Consider the following 18,207-nt stretch of genomic DNA (forward strand, 5'->3'; position numbering starts at 1 on the left):
CTACTCTGGTAGTAACTATTGGTGAGACCTGGGGTTAGTATTTGCCAGTGTTTTGTTTACCCTAAGTGTTGTGTTTTGTATTAGGGTACCACATGGTCTCACTACCCTAAGCTGCATCCAGCTTCAGTGCTTATCCAGTAGTACTTTACCCTAGCTTGTTATTAGTGTAAACCTTGTATCCTGTCTATGTGGACCAAGGCTTTTAACGTAAGATAGTGTGGTAAAGTTATTATTATTATTGTTATTGGTGTGAGTGTATATGGGGGGTTGTTAAGGGGTTAATAAATAAGTACATGAATTACAGAGTATCTCTTCTTCCAAGGTGGGAGCGCAGTGATCAACCCTTAGACTAACATATATGGTCTTGTAGCAAGTTATTACTACTGTGGATAGTTTATTTTGGGGGCCGGGCCTTTTAGCTCTCCCATATTTGATACTCTTGTCTTCTAACTACCTTTACCCCTTAATAGTACCAGTACCCCATAGAAGCCCCACATCTGTTATTTGTAACACTGTGCGCACGCCAAGGCCCCCGAAGTCTGACAGGAAGGGAGGCCTGTTTCCACTGTGAGTCGCTGAGAGAAAGGTTGAGGGCTTTTTCTAACATTGATTTCAGCAGGCTGTCGTACTCTCCTAATTTAATGTTATTTAAAGATGGTGAACATCTAAGAAAGTAGATCAGCCTGGGGAGGGACAAGCATCTGGTGATGAGGTAAAGTGAGGGAAATTTCTTGGTAGAAAACTCAGAGGTGGCTGGGTAGTGGTGATGGTTACAGAAATGAAGACTATTTAGTGATGACATGGTTACAGTGATGAAGATAGTGTGTGGTGAAGATATATAGCCATTGTCACCCCGACCTATGCCGTGTATCGTCCCTGTACCCAACCACTTGGACTGGACGGTAAGAGCGACGATTTAGCTTCATGCAGGTCGGCGTTCAATTCCCAACCGTCCAAGTGGTTGAGTACCATTCCATTCCCCCGTTCCATCCCAAATCCTTATCTCTTCCCAGTACTATATAATGGTAATGGCTTGGGTAGTTCTCCTGGTAGTTCCCTTCCCTTCCGTGTTTAGTTACGATAACGTACCGTCCCTGTACGTACGTGTTCTGTGTTTATACAAGACAGATAAATACATACACCAAAATAGTTAACAATTATAAATAAAACACAGCAGTGGTTATGCAGCAGTCTGCGACTCCGGGTGCGGTGCCTGTCCTCTCGTCCCGTTCTTGGCGGGAAGAGTGCTGTGGTGGTCGGCGTCCCTGCCGCTGGAGCCGCTTCTCGCCTTGACGTGGTACCTCATCCCGGGGATCAAAGACGCCCTTCTCGTCGCCTTCTGCCTCTTCTTCTTCTTCTTCTTGTCGTATGAGGACCAGGTGAGGTTCCACGGGTTGTTGACGTTATGGTGATATCGGCTGTACTGTTTCCAGCGAAGCTTCTGAGTGTACTCCGTGCTGGGACGGATCAGGTCGTAGCAGTATCTCCGCATGCTGCCAGTCGGAGTGGCAGGGTTAGAAGTAGCCCTTGAGGGTAAAGTTAGGATTGGGGGGGGTAAAGCTAGACTTGAAGTTAAACTAGGACTTGAGCTTAAAGCTAGGATGTGAGGTTTGAGCTAAAGGCTTAAGGTTAAAGCGAGAGTAATAAATAGAAGGCAATATCCTCAACGATAATAAATAAATCATTGTTGATTAACTTTTTACATTACGATAAAGTCAAAGTGACTTTAATAAACGTCTGCAAACGTAATTACTTTTTGAATTCATTATTTACGTGGAGACCCGCCATGCTTCAGTACTTACGTGGAGGATCCCCTGGTACTTAACCTGGAGAACACATATTACTTAACTGGAGGGCCTCTTGGTACATACCTGGAGGTCCTCTTGGTACATACCTGGAGGGCCTCTTGGTACATACCTGTAGGGCCTCTTGGTACATACCTGGAGGACCTCTTGGTACATACCTGGAGGGCCCTCTTGGTACATACCTGGAGGGCCCTCTTGGTACATACCTGGAGGGCCTCTTGGTACATACCTGGAGGGCCTCTTGGTACATACCTGGAGGGCCCACTTGGTACATACCTGGAGGGCCCACTTGGTACATACCTGGAGGGCCTCTTGGTACTTATTAACCGTCTGTACTTACCTAAAGTACTCCAATGTGTTTGTATTCATCTGGGGGGAACCTCCCAGGTGCCTGTGTGCACTTGACTCCCAGTACGTGGACACTTACGTGGAGGAGCCGTTGTTGTGCACCTTGTACAGCACCACCAGGTAGCGCTCCTTGTCCCCGAAGGCGTGACGTTTGTTGAAAGTGTGGGTGCTGCTCTCCTCCAAGCCGCACTCTCTCCACACCTTGTGGATGGGATCAACACTTCATGTTTTAGGTAATTACGTCTTTTTTCTGTATGTAATCATTAAATTCAATTAGCTGTATATGTGATTTTGGCGCTCACTTTGATCTATCAACCTTTGCTTAAGATCTATCAACCTCTGGAGGGTTATTAAATTATTGTGGTTTATTTTATTTAGGTTTTTATTGTTTCTTACTTGAAGTTATTTTTTGTTATAAATTGTAAACATTTTAGGTCATATTTTTTTTACCAATATGTGATGTGTGTTTTCCAGTTATGGTTATGTTAGTAGCCCCCTCCCTTTGCCCCTCTTTCAGCTCAGACAGTTCTCTCTGCTCTATTGTGAACACTTCTTGACTCGTCTGATCTTCTTGTACACTTTCTTGACAGTTTGTGTGACCATCTCCACCTATACTCAGTTCGTTTCTTTTTAGTTGTGTTCACCTAGTTGTGCTTGCGGGGGTTGAGCTCTGCTTTTTCGGCCCGTCTCTTAACTCTCAATCAATCAACTGTTTCTAACTACTAACTAATCCCCCCCCCCCCCCCACACACACACACACACAGGAAGCAGCCCGTAACAGTTGTCTAACTTCCAGGTACGTATTTACTGCTAGGTAACAGCGGCATTAGGGTGAAAGACACTCTGCCCATTTGTCTCTATCTAGTCCGGGAATCGAACCCGGGCCACAGGATTACGAGTCCCACGCGCTGTCCACTCAGCTACCAGACCCCGTGGTAGTGTGTGTGTGTGTGTGTGTACATGCTGATTTAACAAGAGCTAGTAATACTACACAAATGTCAACAAGGTTGTTATCTGAGTGGTGGTGCTCACCTTGTCCCTCAGTTCCCTGAGACTAGCCACCTCTTCCTCCATACGCCCGCGGCCGAAGGCCTCTACGTGTCTGTCAAACCTGATGAAAGAAAAAAATGTAGCCTGTACATATATCAGTAAATACGGTAATAGGGCCAGAATGTGTATTAGTGAGGATAGTAGTGTTTTGTACTGTTACGTTTTGATGCATAGCACTGTGCTGCTTCTATAGTCTGACTAGTAGGCATCCATCAGACATAGGAGACTATGGAGTTGCGCTCTGGTTGTCGGTCTGGAGTAGCCTCTCCAGGACACAAAGCCAGGGTAGGTTAATATGGAGGAGAAGCTGTCACCCAAGCAGCAGGTCCCCCTTTCCCCTCTCCACGGCGCCAAAAATCTCCAATGGAAAGGCAAACGCCAATACGATTGGTTCCAGCGCCGTCGCGGGAACTGTCAGGCTCCAGGGGCATTCAGGGTGAAAGAAACTTTGCCCATTTGTTTCTGCCTTGTGCGGGAATCGAACCCGCGCCACAGAATTACGAGTCCTGCGAACTATCCACCAGGATAGTATGTATGTATGTATGTATGTATGTATGTATGTATGTATGTATGTATGTATGTATGTATGTATGTATGTATGTATGTATGTATGTATGTATGTATGTATGTGAGTATGTATTCCCAATCACGTTAAAGACTCCCCCTCTTTACCTCGTTGTGGTAAACTTTGGTGGGAATCTCAATTCAAACATAAACTATATTATACACTATGTTTGCATCCCATCCTCAAAATAAAGAGCTTATCAATTCCACGTCGCAAAATAAATGTTCTTAACACAATTCACAATGGAGTATGCTTAGACTGAGTAAAAACTTCCCTCATCCATTGTTTAATGGAGTAAAATTTCTTGAATCATTAATGCCTCATTAAATATTATGCAGCGCAAAGATTTAAAGACTTTAAATACAAAGTTCAAAATACACTGAATACAACACCATGAAAAGTAGATGAATTGCAATCGGATAGGTATGCACATGTAAGCTGCAAAGCTGAAGTACTGTGCTTTATTAAATGAATTTTTTTGGGAGAGATATTCCTGCGTGGGCCCTAAGCCTCTGGTTGGCTTACTAAGTGTTCTTTATATGTTCAGAGCAGGGTGCTTATTGGGCGACCATTTGAAACTAATTTGAACGATGTAACGACATCACCTTAACGTATTAGATATATATAGGGTAGACTCGGTGTCGCTGTCATTTTCCGCACGGGTAACCTGCTGTCTGAGAGAACCATGCGAGGGAGCCTTCTGACTTACCATTTGAAACTAATTTGAACGATGTAACGACATCACCTTAACGTATTAGATATATATAGGGTAGACTCGGTGTTGGTGTCATTTTCCGCACGGGTAACCTGCTGTCTGAGAGAACCATGCAAGGGAGCCTTCTGACGGATATTGGCGTATTAGCAACATCTTTCTCGTTGTGGTAAACTTTGGTGGGAATCTCAATTCAAACATAAACTATATTATACACTATGTTTGCATCCAATCCTCAAAATAAAGAGCTTATCAATTCCACGTCGCAAAATAAATGTTCTTAACACAATTCACAATGGAGTATGCTTAGACTGCGTAAAAACTTTCCTCATCCATTGTTTAATGGAGTAAAATTTCTTGAATCATTAATGCCTCATTAAATATTATGCAGCGCAAAGATTTAATGACTTCAAGTACAAAGTTCAAAATACACTGAATACAACACCATGAAAAGTGGATGAATTGCAATCGGATAGGTATGCACATGTAAGCTGCAAAGCTGAAGTACTGTGCTTTATTAAATGAACTTTTTTGGGAGAGATATTCCTGCGTGGGCCCTAAGCCTCTTGTTGGCTTACTAAGTGTTCTTTATATGTTCAGAGCAGGGTGCTTATTGGGCGACCATTTGAAACTAATTTGAACGATGTAACGACATCACTTTAACGTATTAGATATATATAGGGTAGACTCGGTGTCACTGTCATTTTCCGCACGGGTAACCTGCTGTCTGAGAGAACCATGCGAGGGAGCCTTCTGACTTACCATTTGAAACTAATTTGAACGATGTAACGACATCACCTTAACGTATTAGATATATATAGGGTAGACTCGGTGTCGCTGTCATTTTCCGCACGGGTAACCTGCTGTGTGAGAGAACCATGCGAGGGAGCCTTCTGACGGATATTGGCGTATTGGCAACATTTTTCTCGTTGTGGGAAACTTTGGTGGGAATCTCAATTCAAACATTAACTATATTATACACTATGTTTGCATCCTATCCTCAAAATAGAGAGCTTATCAATTCCATGTCGCAATATAAATGTTCTTAGCACATACCACAATGGAGTATGCTTAGACTGAGTAAAAACTTCCCTCATCCAATGTTTAATGGAGTAAAATTTGTTGAATCTTTAATTCCTCATTAAATCTTATGCAGCGCAAAGATTTAAAAATTTCAAATACAAAGTTCAAAATACACTGAATACAACACCATGAAAAGTGGATGAATTGCAATCGGTGAGGTATGCACATGTAAGCTGCAAAGCTGAAGTACTGTGCTTTATTAAAAGAATTTTTTTAGGAGGGATATTCCTGCGCGGGCCCTAAGCCTCTGGTTGGCTTACTAAGTGTTCTTTATATGTTCAGAGCAGGGTGCTTATTGGGCGACCATTTGAAACTCATTTGAACAATGTAACGACATCACCTTAACGTATTCGATATATATAGTGTAGACTCGGTGTTGGTGTCATTTTCCTGCTGTCTGAGAGAACCATGCGAGGGAGCCTTCTGACGGATACTGGCGTATTGGCAACATTTGTCTCGTTGTGGTAAACTTTGGTGGGAATCTCAATTCAAAAATAAACTATATTATACGCTGTTTGCATCCCATCCTGGCCGAACATTTGAAACTCAAATGAACGATGTAATGACATCACCTTAACGTATTCGAGACATATAGGGTAGACTCGGTGTTTTTTGCACATTCCTCATTGGTAATCTGCTGTTTTAGAGAACCATGCGAAGGAGCCTGCAGACGAATTGTCGACATAGTGTCTCGTTGTTGCCAGAGAAAAGGAGCAAATGTTTCACATTATTTTGTTTTTAGGCTCCAGTCTTTTCCCTCAATGCAATGGGCTAGTTCTCATTTCCGGTGCGGTCGCGATCATGTGCTCACCTCACTTAGATGTGCTTATTCTGGAGGAAATCGAGCTGAAAAATTTACCTTTCTGCAGAAATCGGGTGTGGTACATCAGACTTTTTCTTCATATGTTCAGAGCAGGGTGCCTATTGGGCGACCATTTGAAACTAATTTGAACGATATAACGACATCAACTTAACGTATTAGATATATATAGGGTAGACTCGGTGTCGCTGTCATTTTCCGCACGGGTAACCTGCTGTCTGAGAGAACAATGCGAGGGAGCCTTCTGACTTACCATTTGAAACTAATTTGAACGATGTAACGACATCACCTTAACGTATTAGATATATATAGGGTAGACCTGCCAAACACACACCGAAACTACGACGTTGGTACAACGTTCGAACAAGTTTTAACACGTCCTAACCAGTTATAACAACCAATATAGCAAGTTGTAACAACGTTCTAATACGTCATAAACACGTTAAGCCAAGATGTACCAACTTTATTACAAGTTGTAACAAGCGGAAAATAGAGACAGTTTCGGTTTGTGTTTCCAGGGGACTCGGTGTCGCTGTCATTTTCCGCACGGGTAACCTGCTGTCTGTGAGAACCATGCGAGGGAGCCTTCTGACCTACCATTTGAAACTAATTTGAACGATGTAACATCACCTTAACGTATTAGATATATATAGGGTAGACTCGGTGTTGGTGTCATTTTCCGCACGGGTAACCTGCTGTCTGAGAGAACCATGCGAGGGAGCCTTCTGACTTACCATTTGAAACTAATTTGAACGATGTAACATCACCTTAACGTATTAGATATATATAGGGTAGACTCGGTGTTGGTGTCATTTTCCGCACGGGTAACCTGCTGTCTGAGAGAACCATGCGAGGGAGCCTTCTGACTTACCATTTGAAACTAATTTGAACGATGTAACATCACCTTAACGTATTAGATATATATAGGGTAGACTCGGTGTTGGTGTCATTTTCCGCACGGGTAACCTGCTGTCTGAGAGAACCATGCGAGGGAGCCTTCTGACGGATATTGGCGTATTGGCAACATTTGTCTCGTTGTGGGAAATTTTGGTGGGAATCTCAATTCAAACATAAACTATATTATACACTATGTCAGGTGTGTGGTTATAATTGTGTGCTGGGGTGTGGTAGTGTGGTGCGGTAGTGTGTTGGGGGGTGACGTAGTGTGGTGGGGTTTTTGGTAGTGTGGTGGGGTGTATGGTAGTGTGGTGGGGTGTGTGGTAGTGTGGTGGGGTGTGGTACTGTGGTGGGGTAGTGTGGTAGTGTAGTGGATGTGTGGTAGCGAGTTGAGGTGTGTGGTAGTGTGGTGGGGTGTGTGGTAGTGTGGTGGGGTGTGGTACTGTGGTGGGGTAGTGTGGTAGTATGGTGGGGGTGTGGTAGTGTGTTGGGTTGTGTGGTAGTGTGGTGGGGTGGGTGGTAGTGTGTTAGATTGTGTGGTAGTGTGGTGGGGTGTGTGGTAGTGTGGTGGGGGTGTGGATGTGTAGTGGGGTGTGTGGTAGTGTGTTGGATTGTGTAGTAGTGTGGTGGGGTGTGTGGTACTGAAGTGGGGTGGATGGTAGTGTAGTGGGGGTGTGTGGTAGTGACGTGGAGTGTGTGGTATTGTGGTGGGGTGTGTGGTAGTGTGATGGGAGTGTGGTGAGGTGTGTGGTAGTGTAGTGGGGTGTGTGGTAGCGTTGTGGGGTGTGTGGTAGTGTGGAGGGGTGTGTGGTAGTGTGGTGGGGTTGTGTGGTAGTGTGGTGGCGGTGTGTGCTAGTACGGTGGGGCGTGTGCTAGTGTGGTGTGGTGTGTGGTAGTGTGGTGGGGTGTGTGGTAGTGTTGTGGGGTGTGTGGGTGTGTGGAGGGGTGTGTGGTAGTGTGGTGCGGTGGGTGGTAGTGTGGTGGGGTGTGTGGTAGTGAAGTGGGGTGTGTGGTAGTGTGGTGGCGGTGTGTGGTAGTACGGTGGCGTGTGTGCTAGTGTGGTGGGGTGTGTGGTAGTATGGTGAGGTGTGTGCTAGTGTTGTGGGGTGTGTGGTAGTGTGGTGGGGTGTGTGGTAGTATTGTGGGGTGTATAGAAGTGTTGTGGGGTGTATGGTAGTGTTGTGGGGTGTGTGCTAGTGTGGTGGGGTGTGTGGTAGTGTGGTGGGGTGTTTGGTAGTGTGGTGGGGTTGTGTGATTGCCAGGTGGGGTGTGTGGTAGTGTTATGAAATATGTGGTAGTGTGGTGGAGTGATTAGTAGTGTTGTGAGGTGTGTGGTTGTGTGCTGGGGTGTGGTAGTGTGGTGCGGTAGTGTGTTGGGGAGTGACGTAGTGTGGTGGGGTGTTTGGTAGTGTGGTGGGGTGTGTGGTAGTGTGGTGGGGTGTGTGGTAGTGTAGTGGGTGTGTGGTAGCGAGGTGGGGTGTGTGGTAGTGTGGAGGGGTGTGTGGTAGTGTGGTGGGGTGTGTAGTAGTGTGGTGGGGTGTGTGGTAGTGTTGTGGGGTGTGTGGTAGTGTGGCGGGGTGTGTTGTAGTGTGGGGAATGTGTTGTACTGTGGAGGGGTGTGTACTCACCTAGTTGTACTCACCTTGTTGTGTTTGCGGGGGTTGAGCTCTGCCTCTTTGGTCCCGCCTCTCAACCGTCAATCAACAGGTGTACTGATTTCTGAGCCTATCGGGCTCTATCATATCTACACTTGAAACTGTGTATGGAGTCAGCCTCCACCATATCACTTCCTAATGCATTCCATTTGTCAACCACTCTGACATTAAAAAAGGTCTTTCTAATATCTCTGTGGCTCATTTGGGTGCTCAGTTTCCACCTGTGTCCCCTTGTTCGTGTTCCCCTTGTGTTAAATAGACTGTCTTTATCTACCCTACCAATTCCCTTCAGAATCTTGAATGTGGTGATCATGTCCCCCCTAACTCTTCTGTCTTCCAGCGAAGTGAGGTTTAATTCCCGTAGTCTCTCCTCGTAGCTCATACCTTTCAGCTCGGGTACTAGTCTGGTGGCAAACCTTTGAACCTTTTCCAGTTTAGTCTTATCCTTGACTAGATATGGACTCCATGCTGGGGCTGCATACTCCAGGATTGCCCTGACATATGTGGTATACAAACTTCTGAATGATTCTTTACACAAGTTTCTGAATGCCGTTCGTTTGTTGGCCAGCCTGGCATATGCCGCTGATGTACTCACTTAGTTGTACTCACCTAGTTGTGCTTGCGGGGGTTGAGCTCTGGCTCTTTGGTCCCGCCTCTCAACTGTCAATCAACAGGTATACAGGTTCCTGAGCTTATTGGGCTCTATCATATCTACACTTGAAACTGTGTATGGAGTCAGCCTCCACCACATCACTTCCTAATGCATTCCATTTGTCAACGACTCTGACACTAAAAAAGTTCTTTCTAATATCTCTGTGGCTCATTTGGGCACTCAGTTTCCACCTGTGTCCCCTAGTGCGTGTGCCCCTTGTGTTAAACAGCCTGTCATTATCAACCCTGTCAATTCCCTTGAGGATCTTGAGTGTGGTGATCATGTCCCCCCTAACTCTTCTGTCTTCCAACGAAGTGAGGTTTAATTCCCGTAGTCTCTCCTCGTAGCTCGTACCTCTCAGCTCGGGTATTAGTCTGGTGGCAAACCTTTGAACCTTTTCCATTTTAGTCTTATGCTTGACTAGATATGGACTCCATGCTGGTGCCGCATACTCCAGGATTGGTCTGACATATGTGGTATATAATGTTTTGAAAGATTCCTTACACAAGTTTCTAAAGGCCGTTCTTATGTTAGCCAACCTGGCATATGCTGCTGCTGTTATTCTCTTGATATGAGCATCAGGGGACAGGTCTGGCGTGATATCAACCCCCAGGTCTTTCTCTCTCTCGGACTCTTGAAGTATTTCATCTCCCAAGTGATACCTTGTATCTGTCTCCTGCTTCCTACCCCTATCTTCATTACATTACATTTGCTTGGATTAAACTCTAACAGCCATTTGTTCGACCATTCCTGCAGCTTGTCCAGGTCTTCTTGAAGCCTCAAGCTGTCCTCCTCTGTCTTAATTCTTTTCATAATTTTGTCGTCGTCAGCAAACATTGAGAGGAATGAGTCTATACCCTCTGGGAGATCATTTACGTATATCAGAAACAGGATAGGTCCAAGTACAGAGCCCTGTGGGACACCACTGGTGACTTCACGCCAGTCTGAGGTCTCACCCCTCACTGTAACTCTCTGCTTCCTATTGTTTAGGTACTCCCTTATCCACTGGAGCGCCCTACCAGTTACTCCTGCCTGTTTCTCCAGCTTATGCATCAACCTTTTATGGGGTACTGTGTCAAAGGCTTTCTGACAGTCCAAAAAAATGCAGTCCGCCCACCCTTCTCTTTCTTGTTTAATCTTTGTCACCTGATCGTAGAATTCTATCAATCCTGTAAGGCAAGATTTACCCTCCCTGAACCCATGTTGATGGGTTGTCACGAAGTCTCTTCTCTCCAGATGTGTTACTAGGTTTTTTCTCACAATCTTCTCCATCACCTTGCATGGTATACAAGTTAGGGACACTGGCCTGTAGTTCAGTGCCTCTTGTCTGTCACCCTTTTTGTATATTGGTACTACATTAGCAGTCTTCCATATTTCTGGTAGGTCCCCCGTTTCCAGTGACCTACTATACACTATGGAGAGTGGTAGGCAAAGTGCTCCTGCACACTCTTTCAATACCCATGGAGAGATTCCATCCGGCCCAACAGCTTTTCTCACATCCAGCTTCAATAGGTGCTTCTTGACCTCATCTCTTGTAATTTCGAACCTATCCAAGGTCACCTGGTTTGCTGCCACCTCTTCTAGCGCCGCGACATCTCCCTGTTCTATTGTAAAGACCTCCTGGAACCTTTTGTTGAGTTCTTCACACACCCCTTTGTCATTCTCTGTGTACCTGTCCTCGCCCACCCTCATCAAGTTTCATCACCTGTTCCTTCACTGTTGTCTTCCTCCTGATGTGACTGTGTAGTAGCTTGGGTTCGGTCTTGGCTTTATTAGCTATATCATTTTCATACCTTTTCTCAGCTGCTCTTCTCACACTGACATACTCGTTCCTGGTTCTCTGGTATCTCTCTCTACTTTCTGGTGTTCTGTTATTACGGAAGTTCCTCCATGCCCTTTTGTTCTGCTCCTTTGTTTTCATACATTCCTTATTAAACCACGGATTCTTCCTTTGCTTCTCTGTTTTTTCCTGTCGGGCTGGGACAAACCTGCTTTCAGCCTCCTGACATTTTTGGGTGACATAGTCCATCATGTCTTGTACGGACTTGGTTCCGAGTTCTGTGTCCCAATGTATATCCCATAGGAATTTATTCATTTCCTCATAGTTTCTCTTTCGGTACACCAGCCCTTTGGTTCCCAGTTCTTTTTTGGGGGTGATAATTCCCAGCTCAACCAGGTACTCAAAGCTCAATACGCTATGATCACTCATTCCCAAGGGGGCTTCCAACTTAACTTCCCTTATATCCGACTCATTTAGGGTAAATATCAGATCAAGCAAGGCTGGTTCATCCCCTCCTCTCATTCTTGTCGGTCCCTTGACGTGTTGACTTAGAACGTTTCTTGTTGCCACATCCAGCAGCTTAGCTCTCCATGTGGGTCTCTGTTCCCCCAATCTATCTTCCCATGGTTGAAGTCTCCCATGATTAGAAGTCTGTGTGAGAGTTTGTGTCACTTGTGAGAAGTTTTGGAATAAATTGAAATTGGTATAAGGAATTTTAGCTCAGAAAATTTCTAAGAACTTTCTTTATTCTTTAACCTTTATTCCTGTCGTGATATTCAACTAGGTCGCCTGAGGAAGGACTTGCTTAGCTAACACACCAGTGTAGTAAACAGCTCATTCCTCACTTTGGGACCATGTATGAACAATTGACTAGGCGCGAGCAAACGCCGAGACCCCAATGAAAATTGAAATCCCCTCTCTTAGGCCGCCGACCTTCGCCAATCGCCGAAGCGAATCTAACGAGTAGGTCACGGGCTCTCACAACAATAATTTATTGTTGTCTGGTGCCGTATATTTGATCCAAAGCTCAGAAAATTAGTCTCAACTTTATTAGTCGAGTGTGAAGAACATTTGCATAACAATAATAATGTGTGGGGTGTAACGAAAAGACAGTGTTAACCATAACAACTTAGTTTATTCAATAAAGTACTAACTACTACAACAAATTAAAAAGAAATTTCAATGACGTTACTCGAAATCCTTCCTGTGACACTATCAATGACAGCTAGACACCAGCCCCTCGGACTGCATAATGAACTAACTCGAACATAAGCGTGACCACAGAGGAATCAACAAGAAACAAGAACTAACAGATCTATAATCACAATTACAACAAATGACACAGTAGGTTCTGAAACACGTCTCCAGTAACCTCCTAACTGTTCTACGCCTCAGTGCAGTCTACACCTGCAACAGCGGTTGCAATGCAATCAAATCAGTAGTCTTCCAATGACAACAATAACTAATGGGTTCACTGGCAACTCCAGCACCCTTCCTCAAATTAATCCTTACGTTAACACTCCGTCCCACGGACGATCAACAATCAATAACAATTGATTTACGTTAATAACACAATAACATTTACGTTAATAACAAGGTAACATTTACGTTAAATTAATAACTCTTACAACTGTCACTAGTAACGCGGAAATTACACAACACTCTACCCGTCGAGCATTCAGTGAGAAAATCCCATTAATCCCTGTACTACCAGACAGCTGATTAATCTCTTTACTAGTTACGTTAATTTACGTTAATCGGTTACTAATCACTCTGCGATGGTAAACTCTGATTTACAATGTCCAAAGTGCTAAGAGAACGGTAATCACTCGTGATTACCTTTAGAGTAATTAATTACTATCCTCAAGATCAATAATTAAACAATTAAAATACGCAACCTTTCACACTGGCTCAGCAATTTACATTAAGGTATGAATTCCGTCTAAGCCTTCCATACTCAGACCAATTCAGGCGACTAATAACAGTAATTAGTCCCACGTTTACGTTATTCTAAAATGACGCTACTTCTCTCACGAGTCAATCAAGTGCCGGTACTTCCGGGCAGATAACGACGTTACGTTAATGGAACAATGTAGCCTTCGTGTGTGTCGGTCAAACAAGGATCGAGGTTAATTACTTTGACTTCCTGAAACACGTCAATTACCCGGCCCACTGACCGTTAATTACGACAGACAATACTCTAATTCTTATCTGGCTGATGGCTAGGCTCCTCGAGACTACCGTAGCTGCTTACAGGAATGTAAATTAACCCAAACGTATTCTACGTTACTCAAATTGTCAAAGAACAAATTCTCTTAAAGCAATGGGCGTTCCCTTGGTTACGTTATATTAATTGCCTCGCAATCACCTCACTGAATACTGGACTTCGATGTCCTACCAGATAACCAGGAGAATATATGTGTACCCAAGTACTCGTCTACAGCCGAGTTCCCCCACGACAATGACAATCACACAAACAAATCAGAGTGATTTACGTTACAATCCGGTTGCTATGACAATACTGCAGAATCTAGCAAAATAACATACAGGACATGAACCCTCTAGAACACTGCCCCACAATGGCTTTACTGGACTGCAATCACATACGGTGATGCTCAACACTAGCAACAATCACCATCAAATAACAACCCCCTTTGCAATAACACACACGGCAAGTACTCTAATTTCCAAATATTAGGATACTGCACACACTTACTTACTTACTGTTGCAAATGACCCCAATGCTCTCAATAACCCCTAGAACATAGGTCAATACAGTGTATATATCAATCACCTCACAGTAAATTACACAATAACACTGGGCACCGTGACACTACGATTATATATATATATATATATATATATATATATATATATATATATATATATATATATATATATATATATATATATATATATATATATATATATGTGCACAGACTTGCCTATATAACTCGCAAGCTGAAGTTTATAACTTTTTAACACTCAACCCACCAGGAGACTCGAACCCTGGCCCACAGAGTGGCAGGTACACACTATTGGCAGTGTGTACCTGCCACACCCTGGAGGGGAATGGAGTGGCAGGTACAATGCAGGTAGTCACAAGGGCTACACATTCTATAGCAAGGCTGCCTGCACGAGCTTCTGCCATGGATTCAGAATCATCAACAGCCACCAAAATCTGGTAAGTTCTCTTGCTAGGTTGTGTTCGGCGAAGCCAGATCTTGTCCTTTCGAAACTGTGAAGCTATATATGGTATCACTTTTCTCATATTCAGTCTTTTCCCTGTTCTATAATCACCACGTAATCTGGCTGCTTGCGTAGGTTCTAGGATAAGCCTTAACTGTTCACACAAATGCATTGCTATAGGAGCCACACGTGCTTCTTGTTGTGCCCATGATGTGCCATCAACCTCATTTTGACTGCGTACAACTTCTATTTGCTGCCTTGTTTCTTCAACATTTTCATCAAACTTGGCAATAACTTTTTCCTCTTCTTCATCTACAAGATCAAATAAAATTAAAGTATAGTCATTAGTATGGCACTATCAGAATGTAGTAAAACATTTACGAAACGTCGTCGTGCCTTCAACTTCTAGTGTGTGGTCTGGTCAACAAAACATTTACATTTGTATTATCTGTTTTATTAGTTCAACACAGTACGCAAGACATAAAAGCAATTCTTCACTATATTTATATTCATAAAATGTGCTTTCTTATGGAAGCTTTAACTGAATAGTACTGGATGAAAACAATTTAATGAGTAGTATATGAAGAGTAGTGAATGAGTAGTAGTACAGTAGAGTTAAAAATGAATATACAGCATATAATAAATATATTATGAATATATAATGAATACATGGAGAATATGAGTACCATACTGTACTTGGAATCTGAAGGCATATGATGAACACAGGTAATGAACTATTGAATTATTGCACAGTATAACTAGACATGATTATTCATAGCTGGTCAAAAAAGATCCCCGGGCCAGCATATCTTTCGATACAAAACAGTGGATCATTAAGAAATTGTGGTGCAACAATTACAGCAAACTCAAGTGAAGAACAGGTAATATAATCAGTATAGTACAATAAATGTGATGGGTTTAGGCTGTTGTAATGAGCACAGGCTGTGGCAAGAAAAGGTGGAGGTGCCAGTAATGGTGGTTGAAGTATCTCCAGTAAATGTGGTTTAGCTCTTAAAATTGTGGATGGAGATGGCTTCCAAGAAAACCTCTAATCCTTCAACTATGTGACACAACCAGGGACCTCACCATTTATCTGTAAACTGCGCAACACAATCACAAATGTACTAAACCCTCGTATGAGCTTTAAAACTCCCATGGGTTCACAGGACTCTCAAATCTACTTCCTCACGCCTCCGGTAAACAAATGCCATAGAGAAAATATATCATGTTACTGAAGGAAGCAGTTGGTGGAGAACTCCATTACTTATACAGTGGAAACTCTGTTTTCAAATGCCCCCATTTTCAAATTTTTCTGTTCTTGAACTCAATTTCTTAAAAAAATTTGACTCGGTACTCGAGTTTCTTGAGACATGTATGAGTTGACAAGCGCATGGTTCTTTTCTGTTGGGCGGACGAAGCGTGCTCAGTTTACCCTGCCTAGTGACGATCGCACTTGAATATTGTATTTGAGAGGACAACAGGATGGATGGATGGATGGATGGTGAGGGGACTGGATTGATGGATGGTGAGGGGGAACTGGATGGATGGATGTATGGTGTGGGGAACTGGATGAATAAACCTGCTTGATGGGGTTCTGGGAGTTCTACTACTTCCCAAACCCGGCCAGAGGCCAGGCTTGATTGGATGGATGGATGGATGGTGTGGTGAACTGGATGGATGGATGGTGTGGTGAACTGGATGGATGGATGGATGGAGTGGTGAACTGGATGGATGGATGGATGGAGTGGTGAACTGGATGGATGGATGGATGGAGTGGTGAACTGGATGGATGGATGGTGTGGTGAACTGGATGGATGGATGGATGGTGTGGTGAACTGGATGGTGTGGTAAACTGGATGGATGGATAGTGGAGGGGGACTGGATGGTTGGATGGTGGAAGGGGGACCGGATGGTGGAAGGGGGACCGGATGGTGGAAGGGGGACTGGATGGATGGAGGGGGACTGGATGGATGGATGGACTGGATGGTGGGGGGACCGGATGGATAGAAGGCGAGTAGGACGGGGAGGCTGTTTACGGAAAAGAAAATCTTTCAAAAACACCAGCCCTAGAATCATGTAGAGGAAGAACATGTGGAGGGCGAGTGGGTGGGCAGGTGAGAGTGAGTGGATGGATGAGTAGCAGGGCGAGCAGCAAAGTAGATGGATATGCGGACAGCAGTGGTCGGGCAGGTGTCAGTGTGTGCAGGCGGGCAGTAGTGAGATGGTTGGCATAGTGGGTGGGTGTGCAGGCAGCAGAATGAGCAGGTGGCAGATGGTAGACTAAGGTGGTGGGTGGCTGATGGTAGACTAAGGTGGTGGGTGGCTGATGGTAGACTAAGGTGGTGGGTGGCTGATGGTAGACTAAGGTGGTGGGTGGCAGATGGTAGATTAAAGTGGTGGGTGGCAACCTTGGGGCATCCTGCGTAGCAACCTACCTAAACCTAACATGCAACCCTTGCGCTGCCTGTACCCAAAGATCATCATCACTAGATTGGGTAACCGAGTCGCAAACAAGCAACACATGCAGGGCCCCGGGTCGAAGGTGTCGCCGACCTAACAGGCAGCATGACAGGCAAAAACAATCAGAGTCACCCTGAGACAAGAGGACAGAGCAACCTTCGAACTCTCTCAAAGCAAGGGGGGGACTCAGGGGCCACATACATCAGACCCACATGCCCCCTAGGGGATTCCCAGGGTCCTGAGACGGAACACATGCTCAAGGAAGCCCAGGCAGGGTACTGCTAACCAGCGCCCAAACCTACCAAACGACTCGCTAAGAGCTGAACCCCTGGGATGTGTACACTCACGGGGACCTAGCAGGGGGTACCACCGAAGAAAATTAGTAATCAGGAACCGTACTCAGGGGGCAACCAGGCAGGACCCCACCAGGCAGGAAAACAAAAAGAAAACCCTGCAAGAGGACAGCGTACCCAGGCGGAACAGAACCGGCTGCTTTGAATGGTAAAAAGAAGCTGCGCAGTACCCTGCACCCCGTACCAGTGCAAACTGCCCTTTACCCACAGGTAAACAAGGGAAACAAAACACCCCAGCACACATAGGGCAGCCAAAAACTGAGCAGTAAACGGCCTAGCAGAGGCAGAACCCAAGGATATTGTGGAAGGTGGTCTCAAGCCCCAAGGGCAGTACTTACAGAGCACCTAGGGAAGGGAGCCCTAGGCACATGCGGTACTGAAGAATCACTCCTGGATCGCACACCACCTAGAACACAGACACCGCACAAAAGGCACAGTGCTGAAACAATCACTGGAGCCAGAGCACACGACCTCAGCCTATAGCATCAGCCTCAGAACTGAGAGGTGGATGCCCGGCACAGAGGTCTGGGGCTCTTCCTTTCCCCTCCCGGGAAGGGGGGAGCTGCGCAGATGGCGGCGCGGTGACGTGTGACATCACACTCGTTTGCTAGTTTCTGTTTGGGGAGTTTTATCCACTTGTTCGGCTTTTTGTAGCAATTTTCACCAGAATCGGGGGTTTGTTTTGGGATGCATAGACCTTTCTGTGTGGTCATAGAAAGTGACCTTTCTGGGTGCCTAACCCGGTCAATGGCAGACATAGAATGCTTCCAACCACACGGGGATTTCTACAAGTCATTGCTCCTTGTGCCTTTGTGAGGGGGCCAGGTTCTGGCTCGTG

General features: G+C 44.8%; 2 protein-coding genes across 3 annotated transcripts in view; both read right to left on the bottom strand.

The window, feature by feature from the left end:
• Window positions 1–508: 508 nt before the first annotated feature.
• On the bottom strand, window positions 509–3,261 carry LOC138349690 (uncharacterized). Of its 2 annotated transcripts, none has more exons than XM_069311912.1 (3): window positions 3,186–3,261; window positions 2,233–2,354; window positions 509–1,493 (listed from the first exon to the last, which is right to left on the bottom strand). In XM_069311912.1, exons 1-3 carry the CDS (start codon window positions 3,225–3,227, stop codon window positions 1,181–1,183), a joined length of 477 nt encoding a protein of 158 aa, XP_069168013.1. In that variant the 5' UTR covers window positions 3,228–3,261; the 3' UTR covers window positions 509–1,180. The 2 variants fall into 2 exon arrangements, with proteins under 2 accessions (XP_069168013.1, XP_069168012.1); XM_069311911.1 differs by having other exon boundaries at window positions 509–1,526.
• A 9,221-nt stretch (window positions 3,262–12,482) lies between these two features.
• The window catches only part of LOC123750794 (midasin-like), a gene marked incomplete at its 5' end in the record, with an annotated part of 90,474 nt that continues 84,749 nt past the window's right edge, over window positions 12,483–18,207 (bottom strand). Inside the window, 1 exon segment of the mRNA XM_069311529.1 lies at window positions 12,483–14,868. Within this exon segment, the coding sequence (XP_069167630.1) occupies window positions 14,336–14,868 (533 nt within the window).

Source organism: Procambarus clarkii, chromosome 70, assembly GCF_040958095.1.
Source record: "Procambarus clarkii isolate CNS0578487 chromosome 70, FALCON_Pclarkii_2.0, whole genome shotgun sequence".
In the NCBI taxonomy this organism is placed as follows: Eukaryota; Metazoa; Arthropoda; class Malacostraca; order Decapoda; family Cambaridae; genus Procambarus; species Procambarus clarkii.